Source organism: Bubalus bubalis, chromosome 11, assembly GCF_019923935.1.
Source record: "Bubalus bubalis isolate 160015118507 breed Murrah chromosome 11, NDDB_SH_1, whole genome shotgun sequence".
In the NCBI taxonomy this organism is placed as follows: domain Eukaryota; kingdom Metazoa; phylum Chordata; class Mammalia; order Artiodactyla; family Bovidae; genus Bubalus; species Bubalus bubalis.
In genome coordinates this window covers 93,379,169-93,406,661 of record NC_059167.1, presented here as the reverse complement: position 1 = coordinate 93,406,661, position 27,493 = coordinate 93,379,169, and the positions used below count along the sequence as shown (strand labels likewise).

The window sequence follows — 27,493 nt, the reverse complement described above, 5'->3', positions numbered from 1 at the left end:
TGTTTCCCTTTACAGTGAAAAGTGGGTGACAAAGCAGGCAATACGAAGGGAAATAATTTAAAAAAATTTTATCTAGAAATTTCATTGTTCTTAAAAAAATCTCTTTAGAAATTTTCCCTACAGCTTTTATGTACTATGATAAAATGTAGCACTTATGGCAAAGTTTCAGAAGGTATGGTAAAAACTATTATTAACAAGGCAAGTGATACAAAGAGAGCAGAAAAGCTGCTAGGTGAGTGCCAACCTCACGTGAATGAAATTTCTTTTTTAACCCTATTTATACATCTATCCATGCAATCATTTAGTTTTCAGATTATACCAGATACTGTTCTGGGTATCAAGGCTGTGAATGATCAAGACGTGGTGTGTGCCCCGGAAGGACATATAATCTAAAAAAAAGACAAAGATGTGTCAGATCTTATAGAGATGGTGGATGCCCAGGTCATATTCCTTTGGCCACCTCTGACTTGAGCTGTGGTAGACAGTAACCACGGAGAAGGCAATGGCACCCCACTCCAGTACTCTTGCCTGGAAAATCCATGGATGGAGGAGCCTGGCAGGCTGCAGTCCATGGGGTCGCTACAAGTCAGACACGACTGAGTGACTTCACTTTCACTTTTCTCTTTCATGTGTTGGACAGGGAAATGGCAACCCACTCCATTATTCTTGCCTGGAGAATCCCAGGGACGGGGGAGCCTGGTGGGCTGCTGTCTATGGGGTCGCACAGAGTCGGACACAACTGAAGCAACTTAGCAGCAGCAGCAGCAGACAGTAACCAAGCATGTTAAAGGCTCCTCACTACTGGTGTCCACTACGTTTCTTAGTTTTAAAGTTACTTGAATGCATATGGTGTGTGTGTGTGTGTGCTGAATGCCCCACAGAAAATCCAACCAATTCCCACTGGGATTCAGCCCCAGTTACCCACAGTTATAAACTGCTTAATAATTCTTCCTTTACTGACTTTCTCTCTTTGTCTGTCTCATTGTTCCTCTCTCTCACTCTGCCTTCCTGGGAATACCACCTAAATAGGCTACATGTACTCAAGTTCCTTGTCACTTTCACCACAGATCCCGATTTTGATAGAACCCAATTCTGGTAGTACCAGTACAAAGTAATATTTTTGTTGCTGTCCAGTTGCTAAGTCATGTGTGATTCTTTGAGATCCCATGGACTGCAGCATGCCAGGTTCATCTAGGAGATGATGAAGGACAGAGAGTTTGCTCAAACTCATGTCCATTGAGTCAGCAATATTGAGTTGGCCAAAAAATTCATTGGGTTTTTCTGTAGCATCTTAAAGCATCTAATATCTGTAGATGATGAAGATATACACAGAGTTCTCTTGTTCTACAGAGGATGGAGTAATTAATACCCTGGGTAGGAGTTTCCAGGAAAGACTATTGCAGGAGCCAAGGAAAGGGAGAAATTAGAAATTGATAGTTAAAAGATAAGTGTCTCCAATGTCTTTACCTATAGCTCAATATGAGATAGCTCTGGGATGATATAATAGAGGTACTTTGCATATCTCCTGTTATGTGCACAACTTTTACTTGTCTGAGCCTTTCTGGACTTTCAAGAGGAGTGAATGATGAGAAGTTGGAGCTAATACTCAGCTCTCAGACTAAGAAGATTTCAGAACTAAGAATAGGAACAGTTCTATGCTTTGACCTTTGAAACGAACCCTGGATCAGGGAGGATACTTCAAGGTAGGAGAAGGTCCAGAGATAACAGCTGTGGTCATGGATAAAAGGACAGTTTGCTTGCAACACTGTGTGTGGTTTTCTACTGTCTTGTAACCAGGCTCCTAGGAGAATGTGTGCCAGGTTCCATGAGAGGAGGACTGTGAAAATTTAAAGAGAGGGTCAGAAGAAAATTCCGTGATTTGTCAAATCATTGTAAAAAGAAAAAACAAAACTCTAAGATTATGACAGACTTCCGTGGAAGGCCCATTCACCAGGAAAACCCAGTGCTTTGACTAAGGCATCTGAAGAATATTAGAGGCCTGCGTTAATGGGAGGAACAACATTAACTGCTGTATTTTCTCACCTCTAGAGCCTAAAACCATGCCAAGAGGCAGGCAGAGCATCAAAATTTCTGAGGCCACAAACAGGAGAGGCCAACCATGGCAGGTGCCCCATCAACTGGGCAGATGAAGGAAGTTACACAGTGGGGGTTGGGTGAAAGTACAGGTTCTCGGACTCAGACTCTGTGACTATGGTTATCTATGCCCCTGCCATTCTTTCCCTGCCCCTGGTCATCTGGTAGTTGGATACTGGAAAGCATGAGTTACAATGGCCTGCTTAATGAACCAACAAGATTATGCCACTTCTTTAAAAAAAAAAAAAAAAGAAACCAACATGGACTTCTTCATTTGGGCAATACAATAAAGCTTAATGCAGCATGTGATGACAAGCAAGACAAACTCCCAGATAGGAAGCCTCTAGTTCTCAACATAATTCTTCAAATAACTTTCAGATCCACTCACCTTTCTGAGTTTCCATTTTCTCATTTGTAAAATGGAAATAATAACACTTACCTCCCAAAGACATGTTCAGTTCAGTTCAGTCGCTCAGTCGTTGATGAGAAAATGTCTGTTGAGCCTCCAGCGTCTCAGTGCCTGACATAGACCAGGCATTTAAGAAACTTTAGCTTTAATTTAAGAAATTTTACCCTCTCTTCTCATGAGACAAGGAAGAAAATAGCCATTTCAAATACATCTGATTTCTTAAAATTCTCAGCATTAGATATAAGGAGAACCTGAAAGCAACTTTTCTTGCCTTAAAGGCCTAATGATCAGATTAGGGTATTTCTTTTAGGAGATCAGAAAATGTGTTAGATTGCTCTGATTATTTCCTCTTTTACAAGAGTCTCTTGAAAATGTATGCCTAATTTTCAATCTAAGAATTATAAACTGTCCTTACTTTGAAGACTTCTATGTAATTGCATAGACTTTAGGTCATATCCAAAATCACTGCAGCTGGTGACTGCAGCCATGAAATTAAAAGACACTTACTCCTAGGAAGAAAAGTTATGACCAACCTAGACAGCATATTGAAAAGCAGAGACATTACTTTGCCAACAAAGGTCCGTCTAGTCAAGCCTATGGTTTTTCCTGTGGTCATGTATGGATGTGAGTGTTGGACTGTGAAGAAACCTGAGTGCCAAAGAATTGATGCTTTTGAACTGTGGTGTTGGAGAAGACTCTTTTTTTTTTTTTTTTTTTGAGAAGACTCTTAAGAGTCCCTTGGACTGCAAGGAGATCCTACCAGTCCATTCTGAAGGAGATCAGCCCTGGGATTTCTTTGGAAGGAATGATGCTAAAGCTGAAACTCCAGTACTTTGGCCACCTCATGCGAAGAGTTGACTCATTGGAAAAGACTCTGATGCTGGGAGGGATTGGGGGCAGGAGGAGAAGGGGACGACAGAGGATGAGATGGCTGGATGGCATCACTGAGTCGATGGACGTGAGTCTGAGCGAACTCTGGGAGTTGGTGATGGACAGGGAGGCCTGGTGTGCTGCAATTCATGGGGTCGCAAAGAGTCGGACACGACTGAGTGACTGATCTGATCTGATCTGATATATATTACTACATATTATTATACATAACTATATATCGCTATACATGCATATATTTTACTACTACTATATATTATAGTACATACTATATAGAATATAATTTACTATATAATTTATATATTTCACTACAAGACTATTTTGCTTTTTAAAAATAGTATTTTAAATATGATTATTGGTAAATGCCTCCTTACTATTTAGTTATACAAATATGTGTTCTTTGGGCTTCCCAGGTGGCACTAATGGTAAAGAACCTGCCTGTCAATGCAGGAGATGCAAGAGGCATGGGATCGATCTGTGGATGGGGAAGATCCCCTGGAGTAGGAAATGGCAAACCACTCCAATTTTCTTGTCTGGAGACTCCCATGGACAGAGGAACCTGGTGGGCTTCCGTTTATAGGGTTGCAAAGAGTCAGACATGAATGAGCACATGTGTACACACACACATACACTGTGTGTGTTACATAATGTATCAGTTCAGTTCAGTTCAGTCGCTCAGCCGTGTCCGACTCTTTGCGACCCCATGAATCATATAGCACACCAGGCCTCCCTGTCCATCACCAACTCCCGGAGTTCACTCAGACTCACGTCCATCGACTCAGTGATGCCATCCAGCCATCTCATCCTCTGTTGTCCCTTTCTCCTCCTGCTCCCAATCTCTCCCAGCATCAGGGTCTTTTCCAGTGAGTCAACTCTTCGTATGAGGTGGCCAAAGTACTGGAGTTTCAGCTTTAGCATCAGTCCTTCCAATCCCAGGGCTGCTCTCCTTCAGAATGGACTGGTTGGATCTCCTTGCAGTCCAAGGGACTCTCAAGAGTCTTCTCCAACACCACAGTTCAAAAGCATCAATTCTTCGGTGCTCAGCTTTCTTCACAGTCCAACTTTCACATCCATACATGACCACTGGAAAAACCATAGCCTTGACTAGACAGATATTTTTTGGCAAAGGTCTGCTTTTCAATATGCTGTCTAGGTTGGTCATAACTTTCCTTTGAAGGAATAAGCGTCTTTTAATTTCATGGCTGTAATCGCCATCTGCAGTGATTTTGGAGCCCCCAAAATAAAGTCCGACACTGTTTCCACTGTTTCCCCATCTATTTCCCATGAAGTGATGGGACCAGATGCCATGATCTTCGTTTTCTGAATGTTGAGCTTTAAGCCAACTTTTTCACTCTCCTCTTTCACTTTCATCAAGAAGCTTTTTAGTTCCTCTTCACTTTCTGCCATAAGGGTGGTATCATCTGCGTATCTGAGGTTATTGGTATTTCTCCTGGCAATCTTGATTCCAGCTTGTGCTTCTTCCAGCCCAGCATTTCGCATGATGTACTCTGCATATAAGTTAAATAATCAGGGTGACAATATACAGCCTTGACGTACTCCTTTTCCTATTTGGAACCAGTCTGTTGTTCCATGTCCAGTTCTAACTGTTGCTGCCTGACCTGCATACAAATTTCTCAAGAGGCAGGTCAGGTGGTCTGGTATTCCCATCTCTTGAAGAACTTTCCACAGTTTATTGTGATCCACACAATCAAAGGCTTTGGCATAGTCAATAAAGCAGAAATAGATGTTTTTCTGGAACTCTCTTGCTTTTTTGATGATCCAGCGAATGTTGGCAATTTGATCTCTGGTTCCTCTGCCTTTTCTAAAACCAGCTTGAACATCAGGAAGTTCATGGGTTCACGTATTGCTGAAGCCTGGCTTGGAGAATTTTGAGCATTACTTTCCTAGCGTGTGAGATGAGTGCAATTGTGCGGTAGTTTGAGCATTCTTTGGCATTGCCTTTCTTTGGGATTGGAATGAAAACTGACCTTTTCCAGTCCTGTGGCCACTGCTGAGTTTTCCAAATTTGCTGGCATATTGAGTGCAGCACTTTCACAGCATCATCTTCTAGGATTTGAAATAGCTCAACTGGAATGCCATCACCTCCACTAGCTTTGTTCATAGTGGAGGCCCACTTGACTTCACATTCCAGGATGTCTGGCTCTAGGTCAGTGATCACACCATCATGATTATCTGGGTCATGAAGCTCTTTTTTATACACTTCTCCTGTGTATTCTTGCCACCTCTTCTTAATATCTTCTGCTTCTGTTAGGTCCATCCGATTTCTGTCCTTTATTGAGCCCATCTTTGCATGAAATGTTCCCTTGGTATCTCTAATTTTCTTGAAGAGATCTCTAGTCTTTCCCATTCTTTTGTTTTCCTCTATTTCTTTGCATTGAACGCTGAGGAAGGCTTTCTTATCTCTCCTTGCTATTCTTTGGAACTCTGCATTCAGATGCTTATATCTTTCCTTTTCTCCTTTGCTTTTCGCTTCTCTTCTTTTCACAGCTATTTGTAAGGCCTCCGTTCTATGAAGACCTACAAGACCTTTTAGAACTAACACCCAAAAAAGATGTCCTTTTCATTATAGAGGACTGGAATGCCAAAGTAGGAAGTCGAGAAACACCTGGAGTAACAGGCAAATTTGGCCTTGGAATACGGAATGAAGCAGGGCAAAGACTAATAGAGTTTTGCCAAGAGAATGCACTGGTCATAGCAAACACCCTATTCCAACAACACAAGAGAAGAATCTACACATGGACATCACCAGGTGGTCAACACCGAAATCAGATTGATTATGTTCTTTGCAGCCAAAGATGGAGAAGCTCTATACAGTCAGCAAAAACAAGACCGGGAGCTGACTGTGGCTCAGATCATGAACTCCTTATTGCCAAATTCAGACTTGTATTGAAAAAAGTGGGGAAAACCATTGGACTATTCAGGTATGACCTAAATCAAATCCCTTATGATTATATAGTGGAAGTGAGAAATAGATTTAAGGGACTGGATCTGATAGACAGAGTGCCTGATGAACTATGGACGGAGGTTCATGACATTGTACAGGAGACAGGGATCAAGACCATCCCCATGGAAAAGAAATGCAAAAAAGCAACATGGCTGTCTGAGGAGGCCTTACCTAATGTATACATATATGCAATACTGTCTTTCTGTCTTGCAAAATGAGGATAATTGTCACCATAATGTTGTTATTCAGACTATTTTAGGTAATACGATGAGCACCGCAGTTAGTTCTTGCATCTCATTGGTCCATACCATTTGAAATGATTCCACAGTCTTTCTATGAAGTCATTGTTTAGAATTCAGATTTTCAGTCCAGAAGACTTTATCACAGTAGCTGCACAATTCTGTTTGTACTGACTACTAAAATGGTTACTCTTAATTTTATATTTGGACTTACTCTGACCAAAGATATTAAGTGGCAATCTCCTTTATAAGCTAAGACATTTTAGCAGTAAACCCACAATTATTTGTTGAGGATCTTCTTTGAACAAGATGCTGTGCTTGGCTCTGTAAATAATATAAAGATGGAATTTCTCCCTGCATTCAGAAGCTCACATCATAGAGAGAGACAGATATAGTCATCTGATCCAAATATCAATAGCTACCATACATGCTGGGCATTTATCAATACTAATTTTATACCCATAGGAGATGGTATATTGTGAGTTCTGGAACAGAGATACAGAACTGTTTAGATACTATGGGAAAGTGAAAGTGAAGTCACTCAGTCGTGTCCAACTCTTTGTGCGACCCCATGGACTGAGCCTACCAGGCTCCTCTGTCCATGGGATTTTCCAGGCAATAGTACTGGAGTGGATTGCCATTTCCTTCTCCAGGTGATCTTCCCGACCCAGGGATTGAACCCGGGTCTTCTGCATTGTAGACAGGTGCTTTACTGTCTAAGCCACCAGGGAAGTCAGATACTATGGGAAGGTAGAAATAAGTCTGGATTAGGGATAGCCAGTAAAGATTTGTTCAGGGCATGTTATTTGAAATTGACCATGAAGGATTGGTTGGACTTTGACAGGTGAGAACTGAGTGGGAAATGGACATTCTTGGTACCCAGGACTGTATGTGCATGTAGTCATAGGTAAACAGAGACTCAAAACATACATTTGTTTTTGCTAAGTTTATTGTGTTCCCATACTATACAATACGTGATGCAATAAATCATAAGAGAATGCCACTATGATATAATTATCTTAAGGATACTCAGACCATTCAGCCTCTTGAATCACGGAAAAGGTGATAAGAGAGAGCTGGTTGGGATGAGTTTAGCTTAGGTGGTGAGCTTAGAAGGCTGTAAGCTGGAAAATGTGTGCTGATGTGAATGAATACGTCTATGGGTCTCATGAGGCTATAATCAAGGTGTTGTTGAGGTTGAATCCCTTTTTGGACACTCTCAGGAAGAATCATCTCCTTGCTCACTAAGGCTGTCGACAGAATTTATCCTCATGTCTCCATTTCCTTGGCTGTTAGCTGAGAGCTGTCCCCAGCTGCTAGAGGCCACTCACATGCTTTGGCTCATGACCTCCTTTCTCCATCTTCAAAACCAACAATTTTTTTGCTTTCCTTTTCCACTTTTAAGGACTCATGTGATTCCATTGGGTCTACCTGGATAATGCAGTATAATCTCCCCATCTCAAGTCCTTAACCTTAATTGTATTGGTAAAGTTCCTTTTGCCATGGAAAGTGACATGTTCATAGGTACCAATGAGTAGAATGTTAACATCTTTGAAGGACTATTATCAGGCCTACCACACAGCGCCTTCAACTCCTTTGATACCTTCTTGAAGTACAGCCGGTGGCTGAACAGAGGCCACGTACGCTCCTGTGGGTGCGTGGTTGGTATCAGTAGCAGGAGACACAGCAGCACAGCTGGAGACTGAGTCTTCTGCAAGAGATGATGGGTTTCAGTTTTAACCCATTTGTGAACCCAGAGTCCAGTGAAACTTTTGAGGTTGGAAATGCAAATTTTCGACTTGTCTTCTCAATACTCACCAGCTGTCAGTACAGGTAACATGGAATTCAGACTAAGCCCTTGTCCAAAGGATTCACACGTTAAACGTGTCAGGCTGAGGGAGAAGCAGTATGATGATGGAGTATGACAGAAACTAAAAGAATGGACAGAAATTAAAGGGTCATGGACAGAAATTAAAAGAATGCTGATTAGCAGAATGTTGCATGTGTGCTCAGTTGTGTCTGATGCTTTGCAACCCTATGGACTATAGCCTGCCAGGCTCCTTTGTCTATGGGATTTCCCAGGCAAGAATACTGGAGTGGATTTCCATTTCCTTCTCCAGGGGACGTTCCAGACCCAGGGACTGAACCCGCATCTCCTGTCTCCTGTATTGGCAGGCAGATTCTTTACCATTGAGCCCCTGGGAAGCCCTTTAATAGAATGTTGCTGCTGCTGCTAAGTCACTTCAGTCGTGTCTGACTCTGTGCGACCCCAGAGACGGCAGCCCACCAGGCTCCCCTATCCCTGGGATTCTCCAGGCAAGAACACTGGAGTGGGTTGCCATTTCCTTCTCCAATGCATGAAAGTGAAAAGTGAAAGTGAAGTCGCTCAGTCATGTCCGACTCTTTGTGACCCCATGGACTGCAGCCTACCAAGCTCCTCCGTCCATGGGATTTTCCAGGCAAGAGTGCTGGAGTGCCATTGCCTTCTCCATTAATAGAATGTTAGAGCTGTTTAAAGGACACGAGGGACTTCTCTGGTGGTCCACTGGTTGACTCTGTGCTTCCAACGCTGGGGGCACAGGTTTGGGGGAAAAAAAAAGGACCTGAGATATCATTTAGCCCTGTTTTGGGCCTTCTAGGTTTACAAAGTTTCTTGGGAATAGACCCTACCCTTACAACTTGTTCACTGCTTTATCCCCACTATCTAAAACAATATTCACCACTCAGTAGGTGCTCGGTAAGTACTTGTTGACTAGCATGGAAACTCAGGTCAGAGAGGTGAACTGATATGATCAAGGTCACAGAGCTGATTTATGCCAGAGCAACTAGGTTGACTCTTCATTTGCTCTATCAGGTGGGGCAGTGGTATAAAGAATCTTCTTGCAGTGCAGGAGGCGCAAGAGAGGTGGATTCAATCCCTGGGTTGGGAGGATTCCCTGGAGAAGAAAATGGCAACCCACTCCAGTATTTTTGCCTAGAAAACTCTATGGACAGAGAAGCCTGGTGGGGCTCCAGTGTTGAACACAACTGAGCGTGTGTGAGCACCTGTCCATCCTTCCTAGAAAATGAACTACTCCAACAAATAAAGCCTCCTGTATGCTTTCTCTCTACCTTGCACATAGCATTCTTCTTCCTCTATGAAATAGTACCAACCAGATCTATGCCTTTAATGTCTGAAATGTGATTTGATAGATTTGACTTCTGTTTCTAGTTCCTCCATTCACTTCCTTTGTAACTGAGGCAAATGACTTAAATGTTCAAATTGAGTTTCTTCTTCGGTCTTGAGAGGGGCTAAAGGTTCTTTCAGTTCAAAAGAATACATAGATGTATACTTGTTGATTTGGAGATATCTCCATTAAGCTATGCTTCCCAGCCGGAGAAGGCAATGGCACCCCACTCCAGTACTCTTGCCTGGAAAATCCCATGGATGGAGGAGCCTGGTAGGCTGCAGTCCATGGGGTCACTAAGAGTCAGACACGACTGAGTGACTTCACTTTCACTTTTCACTTTCATGCATTGGAGAAGGAAGTGGCGACCCACTCCAGTGTTCTTGCCTGGAGAATCCCAGGGACAGGAAGCCTGGTGGGCTGCCGTCTATGGGGTCGCACAGAGTCGGACACGACTGAAGTGACTTAGCAGCAGCAGCAGGAGCAGCATGCTTCTCAGCACTTTTCACCTTTATAGTAACGGTACACATAAAAAGAGACAAATATTTATGTGGTGTACTGGGGTAAGAAACCATAGATTGTCTCTTTGTCAATGCCCATCTCACCGAAAAACTACTATTGAGTGAGAAAAACAATTTGCAAAAAAAAAAAAAATCCTTTTTTTCAAGACAATACCAAAATTCTGTATGACTATGTATAGGCATACCTGCATGAATATGTATTATGTTTGAATATGATTATGTGAGTTACATTGCGTGCTTGTAGATAGACAGTATTATAAGAATAGAGAGGAAGGAAAACAAAAAAAAAATTTTTTTTAAAGGTTAAAAGCATTAGTGAGTATGCTATGAACCCATTTATGTAAAAGAATATAGTCATATGTAAAGGCATTTAAAAATAGAAGAAATATTTAAGAGTGGGATGAATGGAAAAAGTAGCATCGACATATATACACTACCATGTGTAAAATAGATGGCTGGTGAGAAGCTGCTATATAACACAGGGAGGCCCAGCCTGGTGCTTTGTGATGACTGGGAGGGGTAGGATAGGCGGAAGGGAGGGAAGGCCAAGAGGGAGGGAAGGTCTAGAGGGAGGTGCTGTGCTGTTTTTAGTTGCTCAGTTGTGTCCGACTTTGTGACCCAATGGACTGTGGACTGTAGCCCACCAGGCTCCTCTGTCCATGGGGATTCTCCAGGCAAGAATGCCCTCCTCCAGGGGCTCTTCCCAACCCAGGAATGGAACCCAGATCTCCCGCATTGTAGGCAGATTCTTCACAGTCTGAGCCACCAGGGAAGCCCAAGAGGGAGGTAATATATGTATAAATACGGCTGATTTGCATTGTAAGGCAGAAAGCAACACAACATTGTAGAGCAATTTTCCCTACAGTTAAATTTTTAAAAATGCAGATCCATGGCCCCTATTGTAAAGCCAATCTCAGGCGTAGGTGATACAGAGAGGTGGGAGTCTGCATCATTAACAAATATTCCAAGTGATTCTGTAACGATGAAATCTGTAAAATTTTGCATTAAGTGCTAATATCATTAGGTGTAAACACAGCATAGTTGGAAATTTCCATCCAGAAATGCAGACTTAGCTGATCTCCTTTGTCTTGGAACATAATAGATGCATAATAAACAGCTGCTGATTATTTGAGTCATTTGAAGGACAGGTGAAGGGAGTGAGGGCCAACGTGGTGAGAGAAGTCAATCTGTGCTCAGGTGTGATGAGGAAAAATATTTAAGAAAGATGGACTGGGCCCCCTTAGCATTTTCACACATTCAACAATATTTGTTAGGCACTAAATACCTGCAGGTAACTTTTCTCTATCTTATTTTAAATAAGTCTTAAATAACCCTTTACAAACTCAGAGAGGTGAAGTGTGTGGCACAAGTAGTATTAAAATTCGGATTTGAACTCCACATGTGTTTTGAGCACTCAGCTACAGACTCCTGGGAGCTGCTGAGGATAGGAGTCCAAGTACAGTAGATTGCATGCTGTTTTCCATGCCCACAATCTTGCAGTTCTGCCACGATCATTCTGGTCTGTTGTCACTTATCAGTTGACAGTCCTAGTCTGCGGCCTAGAAGCTTGTCATGTATCCCAGCCTGGATCCCAACAGAGAGATTACAGCAAATGTGTTTTTTGTTTATTGTCACCAGCTAGTATTTTCACAGTGGGGAGAAACCATTTCCTAGGTGACTTTGAATAGTGCAGGAAGACCAAGAAAACCAACTCTAGTTCCTTCCAAGTGAAATAATTCTGGCTTATTCTAGCTTGGTCTGCTAAGTGTTTTGCTGTTAGAGCAAAAGGAAGGTGAGAAGGGAATAATGCAGAGATGCCCTTTCATTAAGTTTAGGGGTGAGACAACACATGATACAAATAAATTTCATATCATACTCATTTTTTGTAATCGCTGGTGTTGGGTGTGTGCGTGCGTGCTAAGTCGCTTCGGACCCCGCGGACTCTAGCCACAAGGTTCCTCTGTCCATGGGATTCTTCAGGTAAGAATACTGGAGCGGGTTGCCATGCCCTTCTCCACTGGTGTTGGGTAGTGACTAGGAAAACAGAGGTGTATATTTTGCCCCCAAAGGCCTGAATGAAAACAAAGACGACATCTGTTTGTCATCTAGTAAGTAGATGATTACGTGAAGGCCTTGATCTCTGGACCTGTGCCACCCCGCGATCATTTCCGGAGACGTAGCCATTTTGCAGATTCTGGAGGATGGTAGAAAGGGCCAGACCCTGGTATTGACTCGTTCTCAAACCTCTGCGGAGCCAGTCCAGATCGGTGGCATCGAGGCTGGTCTCCGTGACTTGGCAGCAACCCAGGGGCGGAGAAACCTGAAAGCTGGGATTCCCAGGTGGGGTCAAGTGTGTGCGAAATTCATCAGCGAGGACTGGGCATCGCGGGGAGTTGTCTTTGGAGACAGGGTCCCCGCTCCTCTGCGCCCAGTAGCCACTCCTTCCGGAGGTGTGTAGCCTGCGTCCCGAGCTGCCTTTCTAACCTGGAGACGTGGGCTCAGTGTTTCTTTTTCTTACTCGCAACGTGCGACCTCTCCCCTAAGTTACGCTCTGCCTCAGGGGGCCGATTTTAAACCAGTAATACAACCATATCCAGAGAGACGCCCCGCTCATTCAAACGCCGAGACTCTGCAGGGCGCTTATTCCCGAGCACCTCGGCTCGCGGCCTCCCCAGCCCCTCGTTCCTACTAGGTCGCAGCGAAAGCCCGGATCGCGGGACGCAGCCGGGAGGACTGGGGCCGCGAAGGCGGCGCGGCGCCGGCTGCCGGCCTCACCGGGCATGCTCAGTGGCGCGGCCTGCCGGGCGGCCTCGCGAGCCGCCCCCGGATCTGCGCGGCGGCGGCGGCGACGTGAGCGCGCAGGGGGCGGCGGCCTCGCCCGTCTCTCTCTCGGCGCCTGGGTCGGGTGGGTGACGCCAAGCGCGAGATGTCGGACTTCGACAGTAACCCGTTTGCCGACCCGGACCTCAACAACCCTTTCAAGGTGAGCGTCGTCCCCAGCATCTCCCGCCGCCGTGACGCGTCGTTTGTGTAAACCGACAAGTTTCCTTCGCGCCCACGGCGCCCGCTACTCAGCCCCTGAGACCGAGGCGCGGGGCCGCTGCGGCCCCCGTGTCACTCGTGTGGGGGTCAGAGTGGGACCTCCTGAGCTCTCCATGCGGCCGGGCTCCCCCCGGTCCCCGACCGGAAAGGGTCGTGCCCTGGCCCGGGAGTGGGGGCTCCCGAGGCTGCGGGGTTCCCGGCCCGCCTCCCGGGAGCGGGGCGGGCGAGCGCCCGGAGCAGGTGGACTTGTCACCTGCCAGGCCGGTGGACTTGTCACCTGCCAGGCCGGCGCGGCCGGGCCGGGCCGAGGGCCAGCACGCCGCAGAAGGGGGCTCGCCCTCCGGAGGGGTTGTCATGGGGACCCGAGGCGGCGGCTGCGGGGAGCTGCGTGGGGGTGATGGCAGCGATGTGGAGGAGAGGTGAGGGCACCGAGTACAATGTAATTTTTAAAAAGGGTTTTGTTTTTATTTTCTTAACTTGTGTTGCGCCCGGATACCACACGCGGCGCTGCCATTCCTCCTCCCCACCGTTTGCCTGAGGTTGGAGGTACTGATATCAAAGCCTAAGTTACATATAAATAAACACACCTGGAAAACAATAGTGCACGTGGACGATCGTCTTCCTTTCTAAGCGCTCTTAGTAAGGTAAACGGAATATTTTCCAAGCTTCTGGGGCGTCAGCTGTTCTCTGGGCTCTGTGAGGATAGCATTTCCACCGTGAGCTTCTTTCCTTCTTGGTGTCTGCCTTGTAGATTCCAGCTTCCGAAGGGCTTGGCTTAGAAAAGGGTAAAGGAAGGTGGCTAAGACGTTCATTATCTGCGCCCCAATTAATGCAACGTCAAAGGAACTATCTTTCTAAAAAGTACCACTCCAGGTTTCTTAGCGATCGCATTTGTTTAGCACGTGTAATTTGTTTCTGACTATTTCTTGAAGTTGGTTCTTTAATTTCCCCTGCATATGTATCAATACAGTAGTAACAATTTGTGGTCATACAAGGATCACTTTTCTGGCTTGTTGAGTTTACATCTTTTCTTTTTACTCCTGGTTTTATTAAGAATTCTAGAAAAGGAGAAACACCCCTTCCCTGATGATCGCCTGATAATTTCATGGAGGATTATCTTAAGTAAATGATTCTGGTTGTCATCGACAGTTTGACTCACTCTGTAGAAATGTAGAATGGACTCAGCTATTCGTTGCCTCTAATATCACCTAAGAAAATTCTATACACCTAGCCTGAAACTTTCAGGTTTTAGAGATAATATGGTTGTACTTGGAGGAGAATTTTTTTTCCCCCTATAAATTAGTATTTAGTATTCCATCATTCCATGTTGTGGAAAATTAGATTATTGTTTAATCATAGGCATTCTGAAGCGACATCTCATAACTTGCCAAATGGGTATTTTAGAATATTTTGAGGTATAATACAGAACCTGTCAGCTCTTCCTAATTCAGACAGTTCATTGATGCTATTTAGCATCTGACCGTTTTGCTATTTTCTATTATACTGTTCCATTTCCTGGCTTTTGTTAGGTAGCTAATTCTCTTGTTAGGGCAAGACAATGTTGCCTTTTTAGCCCAGACTGCTTTTTTTTAATTACTAATTTTTATTGGACTATAGTTGCTTTACAGTGTTGTGTTAGTTTCTGCTGTACAGCAAAGTGAATCAGCTACATGCATGCATATATTCTTTCTTGTATTTCCTTCCCATTTAGGTCACCAAAGGGCTCTGAGTACAGACTGCTTTTTCGTCACATATAATGTTCCACGACACTTTCCTCTTCTGCAGTACTTAAGGTTGCTGTAGCAATTCTAAACCCCAAAGTAGCTTTAAATACTCATTCGTTGTGGCATCAAATTATAAACTGTTCTTGTTCTTTGTAAGTGGATGCATTCAGAGGACAATGATTATTTAGGTTCATAAAATTCTTCGAAGGATAGATCAATTCAGGCCTAAAGGGGACTTGGTAGTACACCTTTATCTATTTTCGTTGACTGTTTTGTCACTGTGTACCTGACCTTTTATCTTTCCATTTAAGTTCAGCTGCCTTTTTCTTCTCAAGGTAAAAGTTTACATGTATAGCATATTCTTTCTTCTTGCTACTGTTGGTTTCCTTTCATGTAAATGTTGATTTTTGAAATAGCATTTGTGGTCATCTCTACTTAAATATAAAACATTCCCAGATTCGTCTTTGTGTTACCTTAGCATCAACTTTCCCTACAAACCTGTTCTTATTTTCAATATTTGAAATATTTTAGTATTCAAAAATAAAGTTCATGTTTGAAAAATATATGTATTTCACATTTGTCAGCCATCCTAATTTCTTCTTGATTTAAAACTACTTGATTTCCACTGCTAAATTGCTAACTTGCTCATTGTTTTACATCCAGGTGTGGGTCGTGCGGAATTGGCATTAGAATTTAGATCACCTGATTCTTGCTCTGTTGCTGATGGCACTATATAATCTTGCCTGTTTGCAGTTCTGACATCAGAATTCTTGTGTTGTGTTTGGTGGTGGAACTTGAGGGTCTCATATTGTATTTAAAAGTTTTGGCTCGAGAGTTAAAAACGAAAACACTGCATTTGATTCTGGCTTTGTCTCCAACAGGCCAGCTGCAAAACCTTGGAAAGTTGCTTAGCAGCCTCTATACCTTAGTTTACTGTTAGGTAGAATATAGTAATAGTACTGAGAGGGTATCAGGAAGGAAGGCCAGGGGTCTCCAAATGGAGGAAATAGCCTGCAAATGTCAGACATTTTTATCTCTCTTAAGTGGCAGGAGGAAACGAACTAGTGATATTTTTTCCTTCTCTATACAAATTTAAAAGGAGGTTTCTCTTAAAATACTGTGTTGCCATAATGACACCTGGTTTGGCCTGAAGTTAACTATTCTCAAACCTAGAGATAACCAATGCCTTTTTCTTATGGAAATGTTTGTCTTAAGGTATGCTAACGTACTACATTTACCCCCAAACTCTGTCTTCAAGTCGGTTCCGCCTCTTGGCTCAGAACCTGCTTGACAAACCAGTATGTTATACTCAGAATTGTTCCCCTAATCTATGTAAATTAAACTATTTGTATGGTGGTCTGCCCTTCTTCAAGATTCAAGTTAATCATTTTATGGCCCAGGATAAACCATTTGGTGCCAAGATTATCCCAAAATGCATCTTATGGGTGAGGGGCCTGGTGCCATTCTGAATTTTAAGACATTCCTTTCTTTCATTAACAGACTGCTAGTGATTATATAACATCCAGCTGAAGACTAGCAGGGGGGCACTCTTTCTGCCCCCTTCTGATGCCTATGTCAGAAGCTTTCTCTATCTCCTTTATACTTTAATAAAACTTTATTACACAAAAGCTCTGAGCGATCAAGCCTCGTCTCTGGCCCCGAATTAAATTCTTCTCCTCCGGGGGCCAAGAATCCCAGTGTCTGCGTGATTCAACAACAACCTTTCAGTACCTTCTTCATAGGATTGTTAATAGGATTAGGTGAACATACATTTAGTGTGTTATAACTACTCAAAGCAAGGTGGCTTTAATTAGATAATAATTAGTATTAAGAGTAATTCAAGGGACTGTAAAGTTAACCATTTTATTTTTGCTTATTAATTTCGTGAAATTCTTATTCCCTTTGAGTCTTCTAGAATGCTGTTAGAAGCTGTTTGGTGGGTCATAACTGAGGAATCAGGGTCAAAAATAAGCGGTTTGCTTTACTTCGTTCTACTAATCAGACGCAGGTTGTCTGAATTCTAGTGCTTTGTCACTACACATGCTTCCTCCCCAATAAAAAAATCTCTGTATTAAAATTGAGCAACTGTGCACTTTAACCTCAAAAATTAATTCTACTCTATTGAAATAATCTATTTAAAACGGCCTACAATTCAGTGTTCTTATTTAAGTTGTCTTTTTAGTTTCAGTAATACCAGTGGTATCCTCAGAGTTTATTTGAAGTTGAAAATCGAAAACCTTGTCTTAAAAAGAGGCCCATAAGTGGATAGCACTCTTATCCATTTAAAATGTTAAGACTGGAGATTGGATAGCGCTAGGAAAGGACTGTAAGGAATTCTTCTGTGGTAGTCTAACTTTGGAAACTTTATCTTTCAGCATTAATCTGGGACATATTGGTAGTAATTTATGGTTTATGGTATTTTATGTTCATGTCAACTGCATGAGTTCCCACTGTTTTCCTCAGGTCGGTATTTTTAAAAAGCTTCCATTGAGCTGCTGATTATATTTCATCAAATAAAGATGCATCATTATTTTATTTACCTCTCTCAGTTACCTATGGAGAAGGCGATGGCTCCCCACTCCAGTACTCTTGCCTGGAAAATCCCATGGGCGGAGGAGCCTGGTAGGCTGCAGTCCATGGGGTCACTAAGAGCAGGACATGACTAAGCAATTCACTTTCACTTTTCACTTTCATGCATTGGAGAAGGAAATGGCAACCCACTCCAGTATTCTTGCCTGGAGAATCCCAGGGACGGGGGAGCCTGGTGGGCTGCCGTCTATGGAGTCACACAGGGTCGGACACGACTGAAGCGACTTAACAGCAGCAGCAGTTATCTATTGCTGTGTAACAAATATTCAATACATGCAAAATCCTTGAATTTGGAGGCCAACTGCATAACACTAGCTTATATAAGGGACTTGACATCTGTGGATTTTAGTATCCAAAGGGGCTCCTGAAACCAATCCCTGCTTATATACTAAGGGATGATTGCCTGTAATCCCAAAATGTAGTGGCTTAAAACAGCATTTATTTGTTCAGTATTTTGTTATTTGAGTTAGATTTAGCTGCGCAGTTTGTTTTTAAATGTTATTGTCTAGAGTCACTCATGTGCCTTCAGTCATCTGGCAGCTTGGCTAGGTTTGGGTAGCAGAAGATGTCCTGGCGGTTACCTGGGGCTATTACTGGGCGCAAAATAGGTTCTCTTTCCTGTGGCCTCTCCTAGGAGGAGTCTGGGCTCTTTTCATGGTAGCAGCAGTGTTTCAAGAGGAAAAGAGTGAAAGCCACAAGGCTTCTTGAGTCATTTCACTTCTGCTGGAATTCTGTTAGTAAAAACAAGCCACAAAACAGTCCAGATTAAAAAAAGGAGTTGGGAGCATGAGACTTAACTTCTTGATGAAAGGAACTGTGTCCCTCTTGATATAGGCCTGGGAACTGAAAAGATAAAACCAGTGTACCGTGGTGAGACACGTACAGGATACCATCAGTAGAACTCCCACCATATGGAGGAGTGGGAGGCACATTGCAGGCGCTGGTAAGATGTGTGTGCATCCTCAGTCGAGTCTGACTCTTTGTGACCCCGTGGACTGTAGCCTGCCAGGCTCCTCTGTCCATGAGATTTCCCAGGCAAGAATACTGGAGTGGATTGCCATTGCCTTCTCCAGGGGATCTTCCCTAGCAGGGATCGAACCTGTGTCTCCTGCATTAGCAGGCAGATTCTTTACCACTGAGCCACCTTTGAAGCCCACTGGTGTGAATGGCAAGTATGAAATCGAGCCTGGCTCATTAGTTGGGGCCCCTGCTTTGGAGGCAATGCATGTTCTTTGATTAGGGCCCATTTCTATTACCTTGGAAATATTTCCTAATCTTTTATCTTCTTCTGCTTGTGGCTCTACCCTTTAAGAAGCCCTTCTTTTCTGTAAATTATCCATTTGTGAACTGAGTAGTATTTTTCAATCTGCTTCCTTCTCATTGACAATTAGGAGTCCAAAAAAATTCTCTTCAATTTGAAATTATTTCTTTTAGTCCAGGCTGGTACAACTCTCTCGACAATTTTGTTCATCTTGTTGTTCATTTGCTCAGTTGTGTCCAACTCTGCGACTGCAACCCCATGGACTGCAACATGCCAGGCCTCAGTGTCCTACACCGTCTCCTGGAGCCTGATCAAACCCATGTCCGCTGGGTTGGTGATGCCATCCAACCATCTCATCTTCTGTCGTCCCCTTCTCCTCCTGCCTTCAGTCTTTCCCAGCATCAGGGTCTTTTGTAATGAGTTGGCCCTTTGCCTCAGGTGGCCAAAAGTATTGGAACTTCAGCTTCTTCATCAGTCCTTCTGATGAATATTCAAGATTGATTTCCTTTAGAATGGACTGGTTTGATCTTCTTGTAGTCCAAGGGACTCTCAAGAGTGTTCTCTAGCACCACAGTTAAAAAGCATCCATTCTTCAGTGCTCAGCCTTCTTTATGGTCTAACTCTCACATCCATACATGACTACTGAAAAAATCATAACTTTGACTATATACGGACCTTTGTCGGCAAAGTAATGTCTCTGCTTTTTAATATGCTGTCTAGGTTGGTCATAGCTTTTCTTCGAGGAGCAAGTGTTTTTTAATTTCATGGCTGCAGTCACTATCTGAAGTGATTTTGGGGCCCAAGAGAAAAAAGTCTGTCACTGTTTCCATTGTTCCCCCATCTATTTGCCATGAAGTGATGGGACTGGATGCCATGATCTTATTTTTTTGAATGTTGATTTTTAAGTCAGCTTTTTCACTCTCCTCTTTCACTTTCATCAAGAGGCTCTTTAGTTCCTCTTTGCTTTCTGCCATAAGGGTGGTGTCATCTGCATATCTGAGGTTATTGATATTTCTCCCAGCAGTCTTGATTTCAGCTTGTACTTCCTTCAGCCCAGCATTTCTCATGATGTACTCTGTATATAAGTTAAATAAGCAGGGTGACAATATACAGCCTGATGTACTCCTTTGCCAATTTGGAACCAGTTCGTTGTTCCATATCCGATTTTAGCTGTTGCTTCTTGACCTGCATACAGATTTCTCAGGAGGCAGGTTAAGGTGATCTGGTATTCCTATCTCTTGAAGAATTTTCCACAGTTTGTTGTGATCCACACAAAGTCTAAGCCAGTGAAGCAGAAGTAGGTGTTTTTCTGGAATTCTCTTGCTTTTTCTATGATCCAGTGGGTGCTGGCAATTTGATCTCTGGTTCCTCTGCCTTTTCTAAATCCAGCGTGAACATCTGGAAGTTCTTGGTTCATGTACTGTTGAAGTCTGGCTTGGAGAATTTTGAGCATTACTTTGCTAATGTGTGAAATGAGCACAATTGTGCAGTAGTTTGAACATTCTTTGACACTACCTTTCTTTGGGACTGGAATGAAAACTGACCTTTTCCAGTCCTGTGGTCACTGCTGAGTTTTCCAAATTTGCTGGCATATTGAGTGCAGCACTTTTACAGCATCATCTTTGAGGATTTGAAATAGCTCAGTTGGAATTCTATCACCTCCACTAGCTTTGTTGGTAGTAAAGCTTCCTAAGACCCCTGTAACTTCACACTCCAGGATGTCTGGCTCTAGGTGAGTGATCACACCATCATGGTTATCTGGGTCATGAAGACCTTTTTTATATAGTTGTTCTGTGTATTCTTGTCACCTCTTCTTAGTATCTTCTGCTTCTGTTAGGTCCCTACTGTTTCTGGCCTTTACTTGTGCACATATTTACACGAAATGTTCCCTTGGTATCTCTAATTTTCTTAAAGAGATCGCTTGTCTTTCCCATTCTTTTGTTTTCCTATATTTCTTTTCATTGTTGTCTTAGGAAGGCTTTCTTATCTCTCTTTGCTATTCTTTGGAACTGCATTCAGATAGGTATATCTTTCCTTTTCTCCTTTGCCTCTAACTTCTCTTCTTTTCTCAACCATAAGTCAGTCCTCCTCAGACAGCCAGTTTGCCTTTCTCATTTGTTTTTCTTGGGAATGGTTTTGATCACTGTCTGCTGTACAGTTTTACCAACCTCTGGCCATAGTTCTTCAGGCACTCTGTCTATCAGATCTAATATCTTGTTCATCTTATACAGATTCAAACTATCCTTTAAAACACATCCATAATTCTTTCTGAGACAGTCTTATTTATTTAGGGTAGAGTGTCAGGGGGCTATGGATCAATACTCTAAAGATATGTGGAAGCCTTTTGTCTAGATTGAGTGTCTCCTACCGCCAGTGAAAGCTTTCAAGCTGCTAGGGTGGGCGGGGTATCTGTCACAATAACTGAATGACGAAACTAGTGTTTGAATATGTTTTGTAATATTTTGGTCCTTGCTTTTAACAATAGTTGTAACAGAAAATGTGATTGTGAGAATTTTTAAATATAAACTGTTCTTTTGCTGATGTTGCCTCCCACCAAAAGGTCTTTTGGAGTGTATTTAATATTTTAGTAGTGTTGAATGAAGATCCAGGAAATTTACTGGGTATTTTCTTAGTATGAATCACAGTGTTAGGTGGTTCTTGAAAAATGTATATTGGATTAATGAAGTTAGTTACCAGTTCTTAAAAGTAAGTCTACAATGTTCTGTTTTTGTCCATCCAATGGGTATTGCTTTTAGTTTCAAGTACATGTTTAAAGAGTGGTTTGAGCAAGATAGGTTGTGCCTAGGAAGAAGTCAGAATGACCATGCGTATGGAATCACGTCCTCGGAAGAATAATGTATGTTTATTCAATGGGTTTAGTCTACAGAAGGCTAAAGGGAAATTTGAGATATATAGATACTTGAAGGATTCTTAGTTGGTTGAGTGAATAAATTTGTTCTTGCTTCAGAAAAAAGGCCAAATGGCAGAGTTTATGTGAAAATAGATTTAGTCCTAACCTAAAGATGTAAAAAAAAAAAAAAAAAAAAAACTATTAGAATAGTCTGACAATGGTTTTTAGGTATGGAGTTCCTCAGCACTTGAAGGAATTCTTGCAGAATTTGAATGACGTATCACAGGTGCTAAGGCAGAGATTTTCGTGTTTCAAGTTCCCCACCCCCCCTCATTTTAAAGGTTCTGTTACATTTTTATACACTTATGGACCATTTGTGAATGCATAAATTCTTTCATGTTTTAATATATCGGATATCAGAATTGAGTCTGGTCAGCTCAGAGAAGAGGGTTTATGTTCTAGGATGCCATTATGCTCTGTGTCCCAGCATGTACCGAGGGAGCAGCCTGAAGTGACTGCTTCCGCACAGGCTGTCATCTCCTTTATTGCGTGATGCTTGCCCTGCTGGCGGTAACTGACTGATCTTATCAAAGGCTCAGCAGAAGCAGGTCTTTGGGCTGATCAGGAACAGATAAGAGCTCTTGGTCCAAAGATTTTGCCCCAACAAGAACAGTGATAGTTAACTGAGCTTTTTCTCTTAAGAACATGAACTGAGAGCACAGAGAAAAAGTTGCAGAATAAAGTAGTGGGGATAACTATGGAAAGACATGAGAAGAGAGCCAGATTATCTTAATCATGAAGCACCGGAGTAGGAATCATATGACCAGGGCTTCTGAGGTCATTTTCTAGAACCCCAGTCCTTATTAGAGCTGCTCTTGAACTACAAGAGATATTGCCATGTTTTTTGAAGAATTCCAGCCTTTGTGAAACATGGAATCTTTCTGTGTATGCAGAGTCCGTTTCTTTCAAGCAGAATTCCTTCAGGTAAATGCAAAGTAACATCTTCTAACCAAAATCATGATTGAATCAAGCCTGTATCTAGACTGAATACAGATATAAATAATAGAATACAGGTTGTCATGATACAGTTAAAGTTGTACTTAGTTTTTGGTGGTAATGAAAATTCAGACACTATGAGGTGTTTTTAAATCACAAGAAGGAAATTTCCCAATGTTTCATAGGTGTGGAACATAAAAGACAATGTGGAGGTTGGCTGGATTTGACTTTGTACCAAATCCCCTTCCCTGTGCAAGAAATGCCACAAGAAGTCGTAAAACGTGTGCAGAGAGCAATCCAGTAATCTCTCTGGCGTTTGGCTTTGGGTGCTTGTAAGAATTAGTAATGCCAGCTCATCAGTTGATGGATATTTGAGTTGTTTCTACCTTTTGAGTATTATGAATAATGCTGCTATAAACATCTGTGTACAAGTTTTTGTTTGAACATTTGTATTAATTTTCTTGGGTGTATACCTGGGAGTAGAATCTCTGGGGCTTGTGGTAAATATATTGAATCCTTTGAGGAATAGCCAGACAGTTTTTCAAAGTGGCTGCACCATTTCGTATATATTCCTGCCTGCAGTGTATGAGGATTCCACTTTCCCTACGTCCTAATCATCACTTGTTACCTGTTAATAATTCTAGCCATCCTAGTGAATGTGAAGAATCTCATTTTAGTTTTGACTTGCATATTGTCATATGATGTTGAATTTATTTTTATGTGCTTATTGGCCATTTGTATAACATCTTTGGAGAAATGTCTATTCATATCCTTTGCCTATTTCAAAATTTGGTTGTCTTTCATTGAATTGTAAGAGACTTTTAAAAAATATATTCTGGATTTAAATTCTTTATGCAGATAAATGATTTACAAGTGTTTTCTCCCATTTCGTTGGTTACTTTTTTGTTAATGTTCTTTGAAGCACAAAAGTTCTAAATTCTGATTAAGTCCAAGTTATCTATATTTAGATTCTTTGTTTTGATATTGTATCTAAGAGTCCTTTGTCAGACCTCAGGTCGTGAACATTTATCCCAGTTTTCTTTAAGAAGTTTTATAGTTTTAGCTCTACGTTTAGCTTTCTGATGGATTTTGTGTTCATTTTTGTGTAGGGTGTGAAGTAAGGTCCAGCTTCATTGTTTTGAATGTGGATATCTGGTTGTTCCAACACCATTTGTTGAACAGACTGTTCTTTCACCTTTGAATGATCTTGGCACCCTTGTTGTAAAACTTTATTCATAATCTATGTTTTTGCAAAATAAATGAAGTATTTTTGTTAAAAAGCCCTTCATATTTCATGCAAAATGGCTCCCAAGAACCTGCTGAAGTCCCGAGAGAGAGAGAGAGAGAGAGAGAGAGAGAGTGTGTGTGTATCTATTAGTTGCTAATCTGAGAGAGAGAGAGAGAGAGAGAGAGTGTGTGTGTGTGTGTGTGTGTATCTATTAGTTGCTAATCTTCCCAAATCAATAGAGCTAGTGTTGCAACTGTTTCTAATCTCTGCTTGTTTCGAAACTTTAAAAAAGTATAATAATGAGTCTTACACTTGTTTTTAGAATGTAATTATGAACACATCAATATTACCAACTTGATACTTTTTTTTCCTTTATAAGAGACTTCTATTTATTTTACAGGGTACAGATGAATTACTGAATTTTTTTTTATATCAGCAAAACTGTTAGAACCTCTTAAAAGAATAAAGCAAGGAATAAGTGTAAATTATAAACGTGTTGCGCATTTTGAGTATTGTTGAGATCAAACACTGACTTTTGGTGAGATCAAACTAGGAAGAAAGGATTTGTGATAGGTAAATATAGATAATTTTAACTTGATTGTTAATAGAAGAAAAATAAATTAGACATTTGAAAGCAATGATTTAGTATATGTAGCTGTTAAAGATTTTTGCTTATCAAACAGAACAGTGCATATCATACAAACAGTATATACTCAACGAATATTGGATGTTTCTTTGTTCAAGAGAAATAAGCAAAGGTAGAGTCGTATATATGCTGTTGGTAGTCCTTTTGTCTGCAAGAATCCTCCAGTGCTGGTTAGAATTCTCATACAGTGATGTGGGATATATGTGGGGGGTGGTAGGTGATAGGAAAAGAGGATCAAGAATACGGGCCAGTCATGGCCGGGGCTGGCGTATTAGCATAGATTTACTAGCGTAAATTTACTGTTTTCCCTAAGTAGTTTATGCTTGTTTTAGCTTGATTTAGCCAGTCTTGTGGTTTTATTTATGGCCTACCATGCCTAATTTTTGGCATCTCAAGTAGTCATAAATTTTAGTGAATTGCTTACAAGTAAGGGGCATATTATAAAAGTGTAATTAATGTATTCCCTAAACTTCAAAGAAGTGTTACATGCTTTTTCTACTTGATTAAAAAAAATGTATGGAAATATTTATATTTGAATCTCAGGGGCGCTTAACCACCATTTAGAGTTGAGTTCATAAGAAAATGTTTCGTGAGCTGTATGTATTGCAGGCAAATATTTATGTGTTCTTACCCCAGTGCTGGGGGCTTAGAGGAAGGAGTTAGTGAAATCTACAGAGGTGGTCCAGGGGAGTAGGTAAAAGGGTGGCATTGGAGCCAGGCAGCCTAAATTTGCTTGTCCACCTCCTAGCTAGGTGACCTTAGGCAAATTGCTTGATTTTTCTGCTTTCCATATTTACTTGATTTTTTTTTTTTACACTTCTTATAGTTACAGGAGTTTGCTTTTGAATTAAGACAAAGATAAGAAGCTCTTAAAATAACAGATAAAGGAAATAAATAATGGTGCAAGTTTCTCTTTAGTTGCAACATGTGATTATTTATTCTTCTGCTTTATTTTATCCCTAAATTGCCTATATTTTCTAAGGCAGACTCTAATTTTTATTAACTTTTAAACTTTGGGTATTAACAGAAATAGCAACAAAAACAAAACATAGAAATTACTGGTTGTCTTACAAAGCATGGGAATTTTAGAAGCTATTATATATCACAACTTGACCTGAGAATAATAATGAGAGTTCATTTTATTTTTATGACAAATTACCTTGTGGTGCAAACTTTGTTTAATTGGTGAGAAGTTGTAAACTTGGTTGTTTAATGTTGATTTTTAAAAAGGATATCTAATTTTTTTATTATTATGTTTGAGGCTAAGTGGTTTTTAAAGTTGGGATTCTGATTACCTTTTGAAGTCCTGGGAAGCTGGCAGGGTGAATCCCCGGTGTCACAGGTGGAAAGCTGAACGCTTTCTCCCCGTGGATATGTTGTTGTAGATTTGATTTGCTGGTCTGAAGAGCTTAACCACTAAGTTAGCGAGAGCAGGTTATTTAGCCAGAATTCATTTAAGAAAATGTTCCTTATAACATGTATTTGAGGTGGAAAAGCTACATTTGAAAGTTGACTGCCTGTGTGTGTGTGCTCAGTTGCTAAGGCGTGTCTGACTCTATGCGACCCCATGGACCCCACGGACTGCAGCCCACCAGGTTCCTCTGTCCATGGCAATCTCCAGGCAAGAATACTGGAGTGGGTTGCCATTTCCTTCTCAATGACTGCCTGTGATATGACCAAACTACTAAGACATTTAAACATTTGTTTATGGGTATTTGCTGGCCACATTTAGTGGTAATTGTTTTGCTATTTCAGTATTTAATATGAATGACAGAAAACTCATTAATCTTGGTGCAGAACCAGTATATATGACAAAACAAACTTTTTTTGGTGCGAAAACCTCTTGAGAGTTTATTGAAAATAAGGGATGTCATCCCATCCTTAGGGTGTCGGTGCAGTGGCTCATTCTTTAGAGGTCATTTGAGCCCGCAAGTCAGTTGAACAAATATGATCAAATATTTTCCTGGTTTTTGCCATCGTCCTTTTTCTTTTTATGTCTGTGTACTTGAGTGCATTTTTTATGGGCATCTAGCTCTTTTAGCTACCCAGTTTCTCAAATTTATAAGAAATTTTCATGATTCCAAAGAGCAGGATGCTAAAATAAAGTATCCAGTTTGTAAGTACGCAAACTCTGGTATCATTGTAGTCTCTGAGAGCCAGATCTCCTACCCAATCTCTTTTTCACTTCTTTCCTAATGAGTGTTTCTGTAGTTAATAAGGGCACTGAGTGATTTGGTATTTAGATTTTGAAGACGTGGATTTTTTTAAAGAGACTTGTTGCTTGTTTATGGCTGCGCTGGCTCTTCTTTCCCATGTGCGCGTGCTCTAGTTGCAGTCATCTGGAGCTTCTCTTTGTTGCGGCACGTGGCCTCTCATTTCAGTGGCTTTTCCCGTGATGCTGAGAATGGGCCCTGGGACACGTGGGCTTCAGTAGTTGCAGTGTGTGGGCTCAGTAGTTACGGTGCAAGGGCTTGATTGGCCCCCAGCTTGTGGGACCTTCCCGGACCAGGGATTGAACCCATGTCCCCTGCATTGCTCGGTGGATTTTTAACCACTAGACCACCAGGAAAGCCCTGCATATGGATCTATAGCTGGTTGGCAACAAGAAATGTTACAACTGATTATCTTCTTAAAAACAACTTTGAGATATAATTAATGTACCATGAAGAAGTGAAGTGAAGTTCCTCAGTCCAGTCCGACTCTTTGCGACCCCGTGGACTGTAGCCCACCAGGCTCCCCCATCCATGGGATTCTCCAGGCAAAAACACTGGAGTGGGTTGCCATTTCTTTCTCCAGGGGATCTTTCCCACCCAGGGATCGAATCCAGGTCTCCCACATTGCAGGCAGATGCTTTAACCTCTGAGCCACCAGGG

The 27,493-nt window shown here is 41.8% G+C and overlaps 1 protein-coding gene across 4 annotated transcripts in view; it reads left to right on the top strand.

The window, feature by feature from the left end:
• Positions 1-12,496: 12,496 nt before the first annotated feature.
• SCAMP1 (secretory carrier membrane protein 1) overlaps positions 12,497-27,493 on the top strand; it is a 149,929-nt gene continuing 134,932 nt past the window's right edge. Inside the window, exon 1 of one of the 4 annotated variants that reach the window (XM_044925458.2) lies at positions 12,497-12,623. Coding sequence is in view for 3 of the 4 variants with exons in the window: in XM_044925457.2 (XP_044781392.1) it covers positions 13,210-13,266 (57 nt within the window). In the remaining variant the exon portion in view is untranslated. Of the gene's footprint in view, positions 12,624-13,080; positions 13,267-27,493 lie in introns of those variants that run through there. The other 3 variants (XM_044925457.2, XM_025296368.3, XM_006068945.4) reach the window with 3 other exon arrangements.